The 17,666-nt window shown below is 38.4% G+C and overlaps 1 protein-coding gene across 6 annotated transcripts in view; it reads left to right on the top strand.

Annotated features, from left to right (window-relative positions):
• Positions 1–17,666, top strand: part of ENPP2 (ectonucleotide pyrophosphatase/phosphodiesterase 2) — a 71,551-nt gene that overhangs the window by 26,581 nt on the left and 27,304 nt on the right. For all 6 annotated transcript variants that reach the window (XM_054293995.1, XM_054293686.1, XM_054293618.1 and 3 more), the window contains exons 6-11: positions 238–335; positions 1,357–1,436; positions 2,602–2,721; positions 11,179–11,234; positions 13,415–13,480; positions 14,250–14,322. In XM_054293995.1, the coding sequence (XP_054149970.1) occupies positions 238–335; positions 1,357–1,436; positions 2,602–2,721; positions 11,179–11,234; positions 13,415–13,480; positions 14,250–14,322 (493 nt within the window). The remainder of the gene's footprint in view (positions 1–237; positions 336–1,356; positions 1,437–2,601; positions 2,722–11,178; positions 11,235–13,414; positions 13,481–14,249; positions 14,323–17,666) is intronic.

The raw sequence follows: 17,666 nt of genomic DNA, 5'->3' as shown, positions 1-17,666 counted from the left end.
AGATGTCTTTTATGTTGGATATCAGCCCTTTCACTGGCTGTGAGTGAGCACTGGCTGTTACTAAGTGTGAGGATTATCAGTTTCTCATGATCTGTTAAGTATGTAAAAGACTGTAGATATATAGTTTATACAGTAACTGAACTTCTGGATTTCCTAGAGGCTCAGTGAGCAAGTGGAAATTAAAAAAAACTAAGATGTTGAAATGCTGCTTTATATTCCTGGTGCTTTTGTCTTTAGCTTTGTTCGTCCTCCTTTGATCATCTTTTCTGTGGATGGTTTCCGTGCATCATATATGAAGAAGGGGAACAAGGTCATGCCCAATATTGAAAAACTGAGTGAGTACCTGTATTTTCTGCAAATAAATGAAAGACAGTCTCCTGCAGCTCAATTGCTTTCTTTGTTGAGCAACAGAAAGGTCAGCATTGAGATGAAATTGCAGAAGTTCCCTTTAAATTAGGTGGGATCTACTGGTGACTTGAAAGCACCCTGAATCATGCAGCACACAGCTGCTGCTTTGGGAAAGGCTTCTCAGAATCAGTGACCTTTATGTGGTTCTGTCAGCAGAGAAATTCATCTTTAGTACATGATACGTATACATACTTACAGGCTAGTTGGTAGGTGCCCACAAAATTTTACACTTGGTTCAGAAATGTCAGAGGTATGGATAAGTAGCTGCAGAAGCCAGACTTGAATGCCTGGTAACTGGCTGAAAACATGCCCTGCACTCATCCTCCTGGGAATGGGCATCCCCTTGGGTTTGTGGAGGACAGGGTGCACTGAATATTTGAGCTTCTCTGTACTGCATGTTAGTTTGTGTGTGCGTACCCTTGAAATGTGTTGCGTTTTTTCCCCTGTGTTTGTGCTGGCCCTCATATTTGTGTAGCCAACTATGGTTGGGTTCAATGATCTTGAAAGTCTTTTCCAGACTAAATGATTCTATGATGGAAGGTGGGGTGGGGAGGCTGAGGCCACAAAGCCCAGTGTGAAACTGCAGCTTTGGTGTATTTATTACTTAAAATAAACCTGTGTTTTCTCATGTTTTTTTATTTAAAAAGACACTTCCAATGACTCCAGATGGAGACTAGCTCAGGAAAAAAGCCCAATCCATGGGAATATAGCTGGTTCTGTAGTCATCTGGATGCATTATTTCAGTTGTCAGTTGTGAAGTAAAAGAGTGCATGAATAGATTTACTAGTGCTCTTATTGCTGACTGCTGTCAAGCAGCAGAAAGTTCATTTAAATTAGTTAAAATTTAACTAGTTTCTGCATAATTTTGAGTCACAGAAGTTACTGTCTGTTGTTTGGTTTTCCATGTCTAAGAGCTTTGCTTCCTCACATTTGCATTTGATTTTTCAGGATCTTGTGGTACACATTCTCCTTATATGCGACCTGTTTACCCTACAAAAACATTCCCCAACTTGTACACCCTTGCTACTGTAAGTCCCTGGGAAGGATTTTTTCATGATAAAATGTTGCAATGGAGTAGAAATATGTGTTATGGGAAGCAAGGTTAAAAAAAAAATATATATGTATATGTGTGTAACTGTTTCATTGTCCGTGCTTTTTGGTATTTATTTATGTTAAGTATTTTCTTCATTTTGAAGTATTTAAGTATTTTCTTTTATTTTGAAGTGGTGAAATGGATTGTATCTCACCACTCTACACTGTCACAGCTTTCCTATGCTTTCTTATGCCTGCTTTTGCAGTTATTTGTACTGCTGCATAATTACAGGTCAAAGTTTTCCTAGGGGAAAAAAACCCACTCCTGCAATGCTGCCCTGAATACAACCAGCAGTTGTTTCTCAGCTGGGGCAGTGTGCAGCTGCTGAGTGTGTCTGGCCCTGCAGAGAGAGGAGCTTTTGCTGTGCTGCGGTGGCAGGGCTGGCAGCCCCGCACCTGTGTGACACTGATGGTGCTCCAAAAGCTGCTATAAGGGACTCTCCACCTGCAGCTGAAATTTTTCCCCTTCTTTTTTTGTGCAGCCACTGCACAAACATTTAAATGGATGAGACAGGAGCATATGGAGAAAGAATAGGTTGGGAGGGGAGACGGCCCAGAGAAAGGAATTTTCTGCTCTTCTCTCTGAATTGCTTTTACTGCAGGACAAATTATGGTATAAAGCCATGGCTTTGGGTGACCTGCCTCAATTTTTTTTCTTGGAAATAATTTATCTAACAGAAGCAGTCATGAAGATAAAAATAGTATAAAATGGAAATGCTAAGTGTTACTCTTGCAACCAGAGAATGAATTACTGTGTCCAGAAAGGGCATTCATAAAAGAGAACTGAAAGTACAAACAGATCTTGTTTTTATACATATATACTTTTTCTTTGATGATCTCTAACTTTTAAAGAGTGTGAAAAACTTCAAAGTATTGAGTAACAGGAGTTTTGGGGGTTTTTTTAGCACACTTCAGTCATCTCTTACTGCTTTCATTAATACAGCCAGATTTAAATTTGCTTATCTGAAAGTAAAAATATTTTCTATTATGTAGTTACAAAGATAGTTATTTTAAAATAATTTAGTGGTACTTTCAGATAGCTAGGAAGCACTGCACTTGTGTGCATTAGAGTTTTACTAATTAATCTACTTCTGCACAAAGGGACTCTATCCTGAATCACATGGGATTGTTGGCAATTCGATGTATGACCCAGTGTTTGATGCCAGCTTCAGTCTTCGAGGGCGAGAGAAATTCAATCACAGATGGTGGGGAGGTCAACCAGTAAGTTTCAAATTCCCTCCTTCTTTTTTCTTCCTCCCTTTTCTCCCCTCCCCCTGTGCTGTGGAACATAGCCAATAATAATAATTAAAAAAACCATATGTGAACAATTTGTACCTAATCCCTACCCACTCCCCCCAGCTGGCCCTGTCTATCAGTTTAATGTAATGTTTTGAGTTGGCTTTTGCTTTTCAGAATAATAAATCCATTGACTATGGAAAGGTCCTTGTGCTGATAAGTATAAATTAGACACAGCTAGGATAAAACCCTCATTTGAAGCAGCAGTGTAACACTGTAATTTTGTTACTATGGCATAATGTTTCCTTTTCATTATGGTTTCCTAGGTTTTTGTCCTAGTAATGTTCTTGAGAAGTTTTAGTGTAAATATTTTGTCAGCATAGCATGGCATAATTTCATAATTATTATTAAAGTCCACAAGTAATCACTGTTACCTGATTCCTGTTACACTGTTCCAGAGGCTGTGGAAACTTGAGAATTAATTTCTGCCTTGAGCACAGCAGCAGAGGCTGGTCCAGTCTCTTAGACTAGTGTTGGACGTGGTTTGTCTAGGTCTGAACCCTTATTCTAGACAAGGAGATGGAGTCCTTCCAGTCCCTTTACTTTTGCTGCTCTTTCCCCGTTGGTGCATGCTGTGGTGGCTTTGACAAAAGTGAAACCAGTAAATTTTAAGTGCAGGAAGCCAAGATGCATGCACATTTCATTACACTGATTGCTTAGGGAACTATGTTTTAAATGCTCTCTGATGAATTAACCTCACAAAAGAGTGAGATGGTAAAGGTGAGGAAATCAGAAGGGGTTTGGGAGCACCATAATCTGTCATTTCTGTTCGCTAAATTGATCGATATCATCCGTCAAATCTCTTAAAACAGAAATATCCCAAGAGGCTAAAGGGAGTTATTCTGACAGTTGTAGGCTTCACAAGTGTCTGTGTTGTCTGCAAGTCATTTGGTCCTCAACAAATGTGAGACAAGGCAATTTAGAGCTGCAGGCAGATGTGTGACAGGCAGATGTGTCTGGCTGTAGCTGAGCCAGAATGAGGTATTTGTGCTGTTGTAAAGCCTGTCAGTGAGTGTAGGCACTCCCTTCTAGCTATGAGCTGGGTTAGCTTTGCATGGGTGGTGAGGAGAAGACAGGGTGAGGAGCATAGCTATTACTTTTCCAGATGGAAGCAAGGAATCAGGGTCAAAACTAGGAGCAGCAAAAGAGCAGCAGTGTGTAACCTCTTTATCTCTGCTACAGCCAGAGCCACACAGTTCAAACCTGCTGTGGTCTGGAGTTGCACTCACAGATAATCCTGTGGCTCAACTGCTGTGTGACAACTCATTAAGCAGTTGGAATTTAATTATGCATTGCAAATTTAATTCTGCATCTTACCTTAATCATGGTTAGGTAGGAGTTAGTGGAGAACTAATTGTTAGGGCTTGTACAAGCGCTACTTGTCTACTTTTAAAATATGGTATTTTAGAAGTACAATATAAGTGTATGAAGACTCCATCACCTGCTGTGTTGTGTGGGGAACATTGTTAATTCCCACACCTATGCTACTCCAGGGAATAAAAGATTTTCTGGATGAAAAAGTTCATCTGAGAAGAGTTCAAGAAAGTTATGCAATAGTGGGTGACCTTATGCTGGAGGAAATCCTCAGGGGGTGGGGTGTGTGTGTGGGGGGGTGTTGCATACCCAAGAAGGGATGATAAAATAAACCAGTTGTTCTGAAAAATTGTCAAAAAGGAAACACACAAATCATGTAATAAACTGGACATGTCTTTGGAAAACTGGAAGCAAATGCCCAGAGGAAGGACTATAATTCAATCCCTGTACACAATAATATGAGGGAAACACATAAATTGGGCAAATCTGATAGAGTGGTCACAATAGCTAGATAAGGAGATGATAGATCTCTTACAGAAATATGATCTAAATTATACTCTCTCTGCATGTGCAATAAATGCACATTTGATAAGAGAACTGCAGATTTTTATAAGAGAAGAACTTATCTCTGTCTATATATTGGTTAGATACAGTCAGTTTCTAACACCTTTTAATAATTTTCTTTAAATATGACATTGACATAGACTGCCCAAAGTAGCTGGGTATTGGAAGATGAGACAGTTCAATTAAGAGGATAGAAAGGGATACCTGGTCTGTGTATCAAAGGAATCCTGTCTGTCATATCACATATTCAGCTGGCTCTTTTTATGTCCTGGGTCTCAAACGGAAGTATTCAAAACCTGCAGAGTGGAATATGGTTTGCACAGTATTGGAAATTACTATTTTTCTGTGCAAGAAGGCAGAAAAAGTGTCTGAGATTCCCAGCTTTGTATTATGGCTAAAATGCCTAGAAGAGAATGTAATTTAACATCAATAATTTCTGAAATATTTTCTTGCTCCTGGCAACTGGTCTACTGTATATGGCTCTATGAAAATGTAGAGGGGTTTGGTGGTCTTTCCTTCTTTCTTTCTTTCTTTAGTTATTCTAATGCTCAGTCTTTTGCTGAAAAACAGCCAGATTACCCCAGACATCAGTGGGATTTGGCAGTTGAATATCTGGATGCTTTTACTCCATGAATTATGAGAAATTAATAGCATTAGGAAAGAGAGAAGGGGGAGAAAGCAGCTTGGAAGTGTTTCAGGGTACTCTGGCTGGTTATGGGACTTCCTGATTTAGTATACAGCATTGATTTATTATATAAGCTTAAAACAACCTTGTTTTCAAAACAAAAGTGTTTCATAGGAAACAGCCATAAAACCACTCCTCATACTGCAACAGCATCTCACAGAAATGGTGAGCATCAGGCCCCATGGGGGAAACTAAGTTTACTGCTCATTTTTCATGACACTGACATTCTTGTTTTCATCCCAAGTAACTTTAGGCACTAAATTTAGGCCCCAGCTGTCTTTGGCTTCTGTTAAGCACTAGTTTTACATGTCTTGGTTTGATGTAGTGAGTTTAAACTTACACTACACATATTGGGGTTTTTTAAAGTGATCTTTCATGATCTTTAGAAATAACCCATTAGCCTCTCCAAGGTCAGAAGAGGCAAGGTATATGACTGCTGGTTAACGGGGACAGAGAGGCTCCTTCACAAGGTAACCAGGCTTGCATTTGAGTTTGATCCAAAAGATGTCTTTCACTTCAGAAATATCATAATTATAAAAGTATTGATGGATGTTTAGGGTGTCTTGTATGTAGTTTTAAATTCACTACCAACCTTTTAAAGGCTAAAACCCTCAAAAAAGGCCTATCTCGAGATATTAATCCTCAAACATAGCCCTGACATTCCTAGGTGTCAGACAGCATGTTGTGAAGCTGTGTTGGTAGTATTCAAGGTATGCCTGTGGGCATTAGCTATCATCACCCTGCATCCTAACTTAATATTCCTGATTAAACCAAATTTATATATCAGTATTTAGAATAAAACCATTATTGAAATTTTGTTGGTTTTGTGTCTGAGAATTATAGATGGAGCTTCAGAATGCTGTCATCTGCCTTTCCATCCTGAACAGGTCTTGCAATCACTTTGTTGATTGGTAGAGGAAGCAGAAGGAGAGATGTCTGTAATTCTGTTTTATAAGTACTTATTTTTATCCAGCTTGAGCCATGAACAAGCAACAGGACTCTGACTATTCAATAGACTTCTTGTACCAAAAATCTTCTGTCTGGGCAAGAAGGCAATGCTTAGTTGCCCAGTCTGGGAGAACATTTCTGTCATGTAAGAAGTGTGGAAGGGGCTACTCCACATCTTACCTTGTTGGCAGAGCAAATTGCAAATGGTGCAGGAATGTTATTAATTCTACATGCTCGCACTAGTCTTGTACATATTTCTTTACTAGCAAATGCTGTGATTTCCTTCTTCCCACCTCTGCCTAGATCTGGAAGGGATTTCTCATTGCTACATCAGCTTTTGATTCATCTGACACATCAAATATGTGTCAGCCTTTGTGAAGTTGTGGGCTCTTGTTTATTCATGGAAGATTAAAACCAGGGAGGTGTCCTACTTTCTGTGCAGGTTTTTAAAGAAAATTCCACAGCTATCTTGAATAACTCTGGATTAAGTGCTTGTACTTGCACCTGTGTGCAAGTGTGTCTAGCAGTAAGAAGAAGGGAGAACCTGGGACTTCAAGTTCCATATTACGTCTAACTTATTGCTTAGCCTTGTCTACTTTCATCCATAAGTAATGGAGAAGAATTGTAGTCATTCAACACAAAGGATATAAAAATAAAAGCAAATAAAAATTCAACTTACAGGATATGTTTAATGTATATCTAGGAAAGCATGTATACTATTTTTTGGGACACATGCCAGTGTACTAGGTTTGAATTTGTGATCACATATTTTAATAGGTCTTTCTATATTGGAAATGCTGCATATTGTTGTTTTGATGGTAGGAAGGTAGAGTGGTTGATCTCATTATTTTTCAAATATTTATTCCCCTTCTCTCTGCTTAAGCAAATTAATTCAGAAATATGTCCTTTATATAGTTTGCAATACAATTAAGCTTGTCCCCTATGCAAGCCAGGAGAGGACATTTGACGTGGTTAAATTCTAACATATTAACAGTTAAACCCAACAAAATTATGTATGGCAAATGAATTGCATAAGCTCACAAATGCTACTGATCTTGCAGAACAATAACCCTTATTTGCTTCCTAATTTCAGCTAGTTTGAATGGACAAAGTAGAGAGGGCATCTGGTAACTTTTTTCTATCCCATCCTCCTGTGCAACTTGTAGACTGCCTTGAAAGACAATGAATTTAACTTAACTTAGACAGTGAGAGGTGTTCACTGGTGATAAGACTACATTAAGAGTTTGCTGCCAGCATTTCTACTGAAGTTATTATCCTATAACCAAAGTACTAAATAAACTTGTGTGTTTCCATCAGTTGCTCCAGTTCGTTGTCTAATTTTGCCTATCCACTAAGGGGTCTGGGTAACAAAGGTATATCTAGTAGAAACAGCTGCTGCTAGATGCATCAGCAGTGTCTCAACTCCAAAACATGATGAGTATTTTATTTAGAGCTTGATCAATGCAAATAGAAATTCTTTCACCTCGATATGGCTGCCTCTCTGCATGCTGAAAGACATCCACAAACATATTGCTGAGTAACAGTTTTAGGTACTGTGGTGAGTGTTGAATTTTCTTAATTTGGACTTAAATAAATCAAAGGGCTAGCTGGTTTGGGGTTTTTTTTTTTCCCTTTCTCTTAAAAAACAAAGGAGAGCAGAGGTCCAGTAGTGATTTGTTGTAAGCTTGAGTTGAATCAGGATCTGCCTGCCAAAGTCAGGATGGTTTCATCGAGACTCACTCAAATGTTGCAGACAGATAGGGGCCCTTTGATTTGCTGATTTTTGACTTGAACAGATCCTTGTCTTAGCTATTCATCTTATTTCAAGTGCAGCAGACACATGTACTCATCTAAACTGCTAATGCCAATGTAAATGCCTGCATTCCTGAGGTGAAATACTGGCAGGTGCAGCTCTTCCCTCTCTGAAGCCTTTAGGCTGAATGCCTTTAGGCTGCCCTTATTGCTCTTAGGACTGCACAACTGGGAGCATCTCCATTTATGTGCATTACTCCAATGCATGCTGTTTTCAGGTGATGTTCATGAAGCACACTCTATGCTCAATGAGAATAAAAATATAGCAACCTCTTTCTCACAGATGTGCTGGCTACTTGGCAAGATACCAATGATCCAGTTATTCATCTATCAGGATGACAAGTGTTTTATTTGCCTGGCTGGAGGGAGAGTGTCTTTTGGCACGTGTTTAAAATCCCTGCTTAAAATACACAGGGTCAGAGGGGAATTCAGCTGTGTAAGGAGCAGCACAAGATGTCTTCAGCTGCTGAGGGTTGAAGTTGGCTGGTCACATTTAGACAGCCAGGCAGACTGGACAGTTTGGGCCTGTGTGGACCAGAGTACTAGGAATTCAAACTAGAGTTTGCAGATGGTAAAATTCAAACACAGAATTCTCTGGACTTAATTTGTTGGTACCTTCCCAAAGATATCTGCAAAATTATTTAGAATATGCAGGAACACAAACATTTTCAAAGAAAAATCTGTTGTGGGGGAAATGGTTCTCCAAGTAGAGCAAGACAGAGCATAACAACAGTAGGAGCTGACACATTTCATGCTGAATGTGTCTTTGACCACCTTTCTCTGCCAGGACTGGGCTTTTCTCTATGAATAAATCTGCAATGCAAAGGAAATTGCTTTAAGTGTGGGCCCTTTTTCACTTGTGAATACCATGAGGCACTAATGAATATGTAATGAATAACTGCCTTTAATTAGACAGTATCTAGGCTGGTTATATACCCTGATGTGCTGACTTAGGTGGCACAAACAAGCATCCTTGCATTGCAATCATACTTCTGACTGCAGTGTGTGGGCTGAGTGACATGGTCACTGGGTTGTAGGCATGCTTCCTTTCCTGTTCACTTGCATCCTTCTGTCCCATCCCATCAGAGCAAGTATCCTGTGATATTCAAACTTCAGTATCCTGAGATACTGAAAACAATATTCAACTATAACCCCCAAATTCCAATATAAATTCAAAGCAATTCTTTTTGGTAGTTACTGTGCAGCCACATCATTTTGTGATCATTGTCACCGTGCAACATGTGCTGCTGGTGGAAGGCTGGGGCTGCAGAGGCTGGGGGAGATGTTTGGGGGACTCCCTGTTTGGTGGCAGCTTGAGTGTTTGTAAATATGAACCAAGCCTGAAGTCAGATTCTTCAGGAGAAGCACCTGAAAACAAAGAGTGGGCTCCAAACCCGCGGCCATTCTGCTTCTGATCTCGCTGCACATATTTAGTAAAACGTCCTTTCTATAGTGTTACTCTGGATGTAGTTTTCACTGGAAAAGAGGTTTCTAGCATTACTAAAAAGTTAGAAGAAAATGAAAACAAATGATCTTTTATAGATGTAATTTTAATTTAATTGGACTGAGTCCAGTCCGATTTGGTGGAGTAGAAGATGACAGGTAAAGGTTGTGTCCTGGACAATGGAAATGCAAATATGACCAATTTTCCCATAAATAACATTACAATATCCAAATCTAATTGCTTTTAACTGTAGCCTCATTGTGCAGATGATCTTTCATTACTGTGCCAAATCAATTTCAGTTAAGACTGATGTGTGAATGATTCAGGCATGATGTTTGAATGATGCATGTCCAGATGACAATTTATAAGTGCCTCTTTGAGCAAAGTACAGGGACTTTGTATTTTTAGAGTTGATTTAAAGTAAACAAAAACCTGCAATTATTACATAAGTGAGCTACATTTTGTCTTAAAGCTTCATTAAGTGTGTACATTGTAGTATGCATAAGTAATGGGAGGAAATAATCTAGCTCTATACACAGGCCACTTTTGAAATGAGTTTTGAGGTAATCTGGATAGTTCCTTGCAAGAGAAATTTAGTTCCGTAGAGCTATAAACAATGTTTGCTTTCCTTGATTGTGAACCTTTCTGATTTTCCAACATTCTCATTCCCCTGCCTTGTGTAGAGTCATAGGATAGAAGAGAGAAAGAGGGTGGTAAGGATAACCAGGAGTATGTGGTGTAGCTTTCATTAGAGAAAGATCAAACAAACCTGTGTTTAAAAAGGAATGAATAGAGGGGAATATCATGAATGTTGTATAGAAGTGGAAAGAGAAAAGATTAATTACCTGTTTTGGAGTATGAGAATGGTACCGTAACCCCATTGAAAACCAGCAGGTTTTAAACTAAGCAAAATTAAAAATGTGTTCACGGAGTGTGTGACTGCATTGCAGAACTTTCTGCTGCAAACTGCTTTATAGCTAGAAAAATACAAGGTACTTGAAGGATTGAAAAAAGCGTTTGAAAATTTCATGGAGATTTTTTGGCCATTCCCAGCAATCACCCCATCGGATGAGCTCAAGAAGTTCTTAAACATCTGTGTAGGAAGGTGTCCTTCCCTGCAGTCTTAACGCCTCTGTGTCACTCTCTGTGGCCTTTTTTGTGTGCTCTCTTCTAACACGTCTTCTGCTGATGGTTACTGATTGTAGGGTACGGAGAAGAGGGACATTTATGCAGACACTGATTAGTGTTAAGGTATGTTCCTTTCTAACTGAGTATCCTCCAAAACCCGAACGCTAAAAGGGTCAGGTGAGTAGTACTGGGTTTTGAAAACGAAAATAAATATTGGAGGAATTCCTAACCATGAAACTTAGTGCTTTTAATTAGAAAAACATAGAGATTTAGGGGTGAAAGTCTACAGCACAGCAGCTAACCCAGTGCTACAGAGTTTGCATAGGTTTGTCACTCCTTGTTTTCAAATAATGGCCGAGGCTGAAAACTGCAATTTTCACTTCTAGGCTCAGGGTAGGAGAATGTGCCCTGAAAACATTTTCTTTTGATTTCAGAAAGTAATTAGAGATCTGAACACATTCTAATCCTCTTATATTTTCCTCATTAGATTTGGATTACTGCAGCCAAGCAAGGGGTGAAAGCTGGCACATTCTTCTGGTCTATGTAAGTACCTTCTGTTTTCTGGAGGTTTTAAACTAATAATTCAGAATTAATTCAATATAAGTATTTATGAAGTTGTTTTCCTTTCTCTAATCATTTGGTAGATTAGAGACTTTATTTGTAGCCCTCTATTTGTGCAATGTTTCTGATAACCAAAGCTGATGCTACTGTTTGCTGCTTTAGACTCATGCACTGACTTTTAACAGTTGTCTAAAGAAAAGATATGTGCCTATGTGAAAAATTACTGTCTTTCATTTCAAAGTGTGTTTTTTTGCTTCTTTAGTATTGCTAGCAATGTTTCTTAGTCCTCTGAGTGTGGAAGAATTCTTATTGTACTCTTATGTTAATTGACATCACCAGTCTAATTTACTTAAAGGTCTGATTCGTTCATTTTACAATACAGTCTGTCCTTTGAGCAAGATACCCAATTTTCCTTTCCTAAGAGACAGCCTTGAAGAGCTCTGCTGTTTGTTCTCTTGTTCAACGATTTCAACTTATTTTCCCTTGTTCCCACTAAAATGTATCTTTACAACCAAAAATAAATGAATTTTGATAAGTTTTGAGGAATTCACGTAGATCAGTCTTTCTATTACTGCTTCTGGCAGGATTGCAGGAGCAAAGAAAATATTTAAGCTAGAAGACTGAAGTAATAAGGGGATTTGACTATTTTTCTTTTGTGATTCCTTTAGAAATAATATAGTTTACTGTTCTAAATATCATAAAGCACATTGAGGGAATAATGAAACACACCACAAGCTGATGATAGGTTTAGGCTTGCAAGATGAAATCTGACAGAGCTCCACTCTGGTTCTCTACAAACTAATCTATAGCTACAAGGTCTACATAAACACCCTGGCCAATGCATGCTTTGGGACATAAAATGTAAAAAAGGTGGCTAAGGACAGGTTGTATGAATGACTAGAAAGGGAGTGAGGCAGACAATTTATGTATGATTGAAACATATATGTCTTAAAACTTTATTTTTTCATTTGTGTACACAGAATATTTTTGGGAGAATTTTCAGGCAGACTTTTTCAGGAAAACAGAATTTTCAAAATGTTTTAGTCAGAAATGAGTTAATTGAACTAATGAATTTTCTTTTTTTTTGTATTGCACAAGTAAAAAAAACATAAAAGTTACACAGTATCCAAAATTATCGTTCCAGTTTAAAATCTTGCCTTATATGCAAATTTTAGTATAAATTCTCATTTTTATGGATTTTTACAACCCAAAGTTCTCCGTATAGTTTGAGATTGAGGACTACTGTTTGTTTACAAGGCATTAAAAATTAAGGCATTTGGAAATGGCTGCTGCCATCTCTATTTCTCTTGCCAGAGATTTCCAAAGAGTGCTGAATTCAGTTTATTGTGATGACTGATGGTGATGTCTGATTCCTGCCTAGGGATTCTGCCCCTGAGCTAATGGATTCTGAACTGACTGTGCCATTGTATTAAAATGACTGTGTGGTCACTGACCTGCAGAGCTTTCCTAAGATGAGATATTTGGAACTTTAACAGTTTCTAGGGTTAGTCATTCTCATAGCATGAACTTGGCCTCAGCAGCCGAGTGAGAATGGCAAGCACTGTACAAACAGTAAAGTGAGATGGGTCTGTTCTGCAGAGTGAGGAACTGTCAGAGTCCAAGTCCCTGTGCTGCTGGCCTGGTGTTTCACGTGGCTCTGTTCTGATTCACACCAGCCTAGCCCTCAGTGGCTACTGTTAAGACGATGAAATTTTTCCTGTGTCTGGAAACAGGAAAAAGGAGTACTACCAGAGCAGGGTGGTTTTTTAAACCTGTACTGATGTGAGCAATATAGTTGGTTTTACCCATGCCAGCTATCCAATGGCAGCATAGATAAAGGTACATCTGGGTTAAAGCCACCAGAGTAGATCTTTTATTCACTCCTGCTTGAAGAGGTAAATTTACTTCTTTGAGTTCTGAGTACATTTGCAAACTTTTAATCATCTTGCTTTTGGAGTATGCAAGCATTCAGGAGGTCTGATGTGATTCAGCTTGCAAATTAAGAATCAGTATTAAGCAACAAAGAAGATACAAGATGCTAAAAGCAAATTATGCTATTATGATACATTATATTAATATTAAATTCAGTTAATAGCAAGCATTTTGTTGATGCTTTTTGTATTCTGTGATAACAAGGTATATCTTTGTATTTTGTCGTCCAGTGTCATCCCCCATGAGCGCAGAATATTAACAATACTTCAGTGGTTAACCCTTCCAGACAATGAAAGGTAATTTACTTGTTATCTGCTGTTGGATAACTGCTAGTTTGTCTTCTCTTTCTAAGTAGCTGGAAGAGCAAGCAAAAATTTAATTCTGAAATTTATGTTTGTCTGTTACAAGCCATCACTGATTTAAGGATTTGTTTGGCTTTTGTGCTTAGTGTGAGTTCTTTGGGATTTGGGAGTTTTTTGGTTTGTTGGTTTGGCTTTTTTTGGGTTTTTTTCATATCAGCTTTTAACCATCAGCAGTTTGATTCTTCCAAATAAATGTATTATATGAATTTATTTCTTATCAAGAAGCATGTAATTACATGGATTAACTTGCATTGTTCTTGTCCTGCTGAGCCTAATATGGTTTAACAACCTTACAGGCAATGGCAGTTGTAGAATTGGACACCAAGCTCTAGGAAAATGTTAAGATTTTAATTATGAGTGGGTTTTACTGCACAAGTTCCCACATGCTGCTGCAAGGCTTAGGCAAGCTGCTGTTGGGATTTCTCCTCCAAGATTTAGAATGAGCATGTGTCCTCAGATAGTTCTCCATGTGCCTCCTTGCTTGTGTTCTTGGGTTTAATAAAGCTGCAAAACAACTAATTGTGCCATGGAAACAGAAAATGGCTAAATAATTGTAGGGTTCTATGACTGAGAAACAGTTCCTTTTCCACAGAGCTAAGTCTCATTGGAAAGCTGACTCGGTTTGACTTGACCTGGCTAGCTTGTGTTTCTGTGGTGTTGCCAAAGGAAAATCTAACCTGAACAAGACCTTCCTTTCTTTCAGGCCTTATGTTTATGCCTTCTACTCTGAGCAACCAGATGCTGCTGGTCACAGATATGGTCCTTTCAACTCAGAGGTTAGCACAGATTTTTTTTTTTTCTACAGAAAAAGCAGGTGTCTCTAATACTTTTTTTCCCTCCCCAAAATATTGATGCTGCTCAGGAGTAACATTTTTAGCGAGTTTGTTCTCACCTGTTTCTGCAGTATGCTTCCCCTCTGCCAGAGAAAACAAAGTTGTCTTCTAAAGGATTGATCATGTTAAAATTCACTTCCGGGAGAAGGAACTGCCTCTGCCTTTCAGGAGGATATTTCTTGATGTGATACAATAATGAAAATGGAAAGATTTATTTGGTGAAGACAGGAGTATATTTGTGTGCAACAACATAATTTAACTTTCCTTTAACAATTTATCCTTCTGAAAAGTAATTGAAATATAATACAGAAAATATTGAGATAAAATGTAGAGAAGAAAAAGGTTTTCTTTAAAGCTGACAGCCAGCAGTAGCCAAAGTAATAATTCCAGTCTGTCAGGAAATGTAAAAAGCTGCTAGTTCCAGTTTCATATAGGCCCTACAGGGGTTCAGAAAGCTTTTCCAATAATGTTCCCTCAGGACCATACTATTGAGTTTGGAAAAACTTTTAAAGCACCATAAGGCATTTTAATGAAAAATTATGTGCAACATGCTGCAGTAGTTTAACCTCTTCTTTGACTTTGTGTAGCTGGCTGGGACTGATGGGCATTGTTTCCCCTGACATCGCTGTCCAGGTGACAAGGACTTAGAGATAATGCACTTGTCTGGGATATGTGGGGAGAGAAAGTAAATGCTCTACCCAAATATCCTGCTTTGAGTAGCTGGGATCTGGCATTTCCCATGATGTCTGACGTCTTGCAAAGGTCCCCTGGTTTCAGTGCAAATGCATGCCTGCAGATACCCATCACAAGACTGCAGGAGTTTTATATGTAAGATTTTCAAAGGGTAAACAAATGTTTACAAGCAACAAGTAAACAAGTGCAGTCTTCAAAAAGTGAGGAGTGTATCTGATGCCTACCCCTTGGAAGGCAATGCCAATCTCCTTGAGCAGCCAGGTACCCAGCAGTAGTTTCTTATTTGTTTGGCAACATCTGCTGGCTGTTCTTGACTGTAGAAGAGAGCAAAGAGAAGCAGCATTAATATTTTGTAGTATAGTTGAGTTATTTGGCCTGTTTAAACAGTTTGCAGAGGTTATGAAGTTGCTGTGAGTAGCAGCCCTGTTGGAGCAGTTTGAGCCATGGTCCTAAAGCAGTGGGTGTGATTATTCCAAATCAGCACTGAAGCACCATGTTGGATAGACAGAAGCAGTCCTTTTTCTGGATAAGCAGGGGTTAAGATCTACCAACACTTGCTAAATTGACAGACATGGATATGTGTCCATGTTGTCATTTGGCTCAGGAGTTGTGTTTGATTCAGTCAGGCAAGGTACTGGTAATGAGAGCTCTCTGATTTAATGATGTAGCTCTTAATAATGCTTTATAGTTCCTCTTAGTGAAATGTTACAATTACTATATATGTGCCTTATGATTGAAAACTTTAATTTTATTTATCTGGATACAGCCACTTCCTTCTGAACAGAATGATGGAGCTTTGTCCATGGACTTAAAAGGGGAATATTAAGATGATGGCATCGTAAATGTTCTTTCAATTGGTGGTGTTTAACAAATCTGCTTAGCATCCAGGGTGGCAATCTAGTTTCAGGTTAATTATGAGTCTAAAAAGTGAAGTGTAGCAAAGTGTTCAAAATAGGAAAAGTCATTATAAAAGCAAAAAGCACCAAAGGCTCTTCCCGGTAGGAGGGCTCTTGTGGATCGTTATCTGAAGATTGATCTCTAATTGCAAAGCAAAGCTTCAGCTCTTGATAAGTGTGAATTAATAGCTTATGAAAGTTTTGCAAATAGATAGTTTCATGTCATTTGTATTAAACACAAGAAGACGATGAAATTGATTTTTAGCAAATTGAGAGTTAGCAGAAGAGCATGTATGGGTTTGCAGTTCAAACAGTGGACCAGACTTTGTGAATGGAAACTTAAGTAAATGAATACAGCTGTGTAAGTACACAGATGCTGAGCTTTGCTAGGGGCCTGGTTTCGGGATAGAAGAGCTAGAGGAAGCATTTTATATTGTTTCTCTTAACACTGGTTTCAGTATTTAGAAGCTATGAAATTTACATCATCTGGAAGACAGTCCTCAAAAGGATCCCCTCTAGCTAATTCCTTGATACCAAGAGCATGACTTCCCTGTGAAATAATTTTTTCCTTGTACGTGACTGGCAGCAGTTAGACATTTGGAGTATTACTGACCATTTTTTTCTTCATGCAAAGGCAGATCAACCAAACAATAAAGTTTGAAAACAAGCTTGTAACAACTCTGTGTTATATTTACAATGGGTTTCTTATTTCTTCTTTTGAAGAGTGAATATTTCATGCTGATTTTTCTTACTGCAATTAGTAGTTTGAGGAATAGTTATTTACCTTGAAAACCTCCAAATCTTTATTAGAATGAAGGGAATTTTTATTTGAGCTTATTATACCAAATAATGTTCCAAATTTATTTTAAATAAATTTAAATCTTAGAGGTTTAATGGCATCCAGATGGCTCTTAGATCTTCCCAGCACATGCACAGCAGCCTATGTGCAGAGTGTCTTAAAGCAAGAAGCAAAGGGACTTAGATACACTTAAAATTTATTGGTGAATTGCCAGTGTTTTTTATATAAATGGAATTGATGTTATAACTAGTTCTCCACAAGTGTAACTTTGCATATCCACTAACATGAATTTCAGCGTAAATGAGTTGGTTGTCTAGGTTTTGAGGTTTGGTGGGGTTTTTTTTTGTTTTGTTTGGGTTTTTTTGCTTTGGGGTGGGAGCATTTTATGGTTTTTTTTTTTTTTTTAAAACATTTTAGGGGGTATTTCAGTGGGTTCTATTATGTTTTCAGGAACAGTTGTGGGAGTTATAAAATAATATGCTTGCTTTTGATTTACTTCTGCCTTTTTTTTTTTTCTTTCCCTCTGTGCTTCTGCAGTTGAACTCTGGTAGGTTGGTCCATCCAGGTCAAGAAGCAAAGCTTTGGCTGGCTGGTTACCCTTGTGATGTTACAGTTTCCTTCTGTAAGGGGGGAGGGATTCAGTTCCCTCCTCCATAACTCTGTTCTGACTCTTCTCAAGCAAGACTAAGAATTGGCTGGTTAATAAGAACTTGGCTTTTTTTATTTTTCTCCTAGCTAACTTTTTTTACATAAAATATTCCAGAAATATACTACCATAAGAGCTCTGAAATCCATCAAAATCTGGCAGGGCTAAGCCATTTCTGCTGCTCCTCTAACATGCTGTCTTGAGACAGTCACCTCAGTGTTCAGACTGCGGTCTCCTGCACTCGCGTGTTTCT

Source organism: Melozone crissalis, unplaced genomic scaffold (assembly GCF_028551555.1).
Source record: "Melozone crissalis strain CALT ecotype California unplaced genomic scaffold, PUWL_Pcris_2 ptg000002l_1, whole genome shotgun sequence".
NCBI classification, from domain to species: domain Eukaryota; kingdom Metazoa; phylum Chordata; class Aves; order Passeriformes; family Passerellidae; genus Melozone; species Melozone crissalis.
This window is presented reverse-complemented; position numbering and strand designations above follow the sequence as displayed.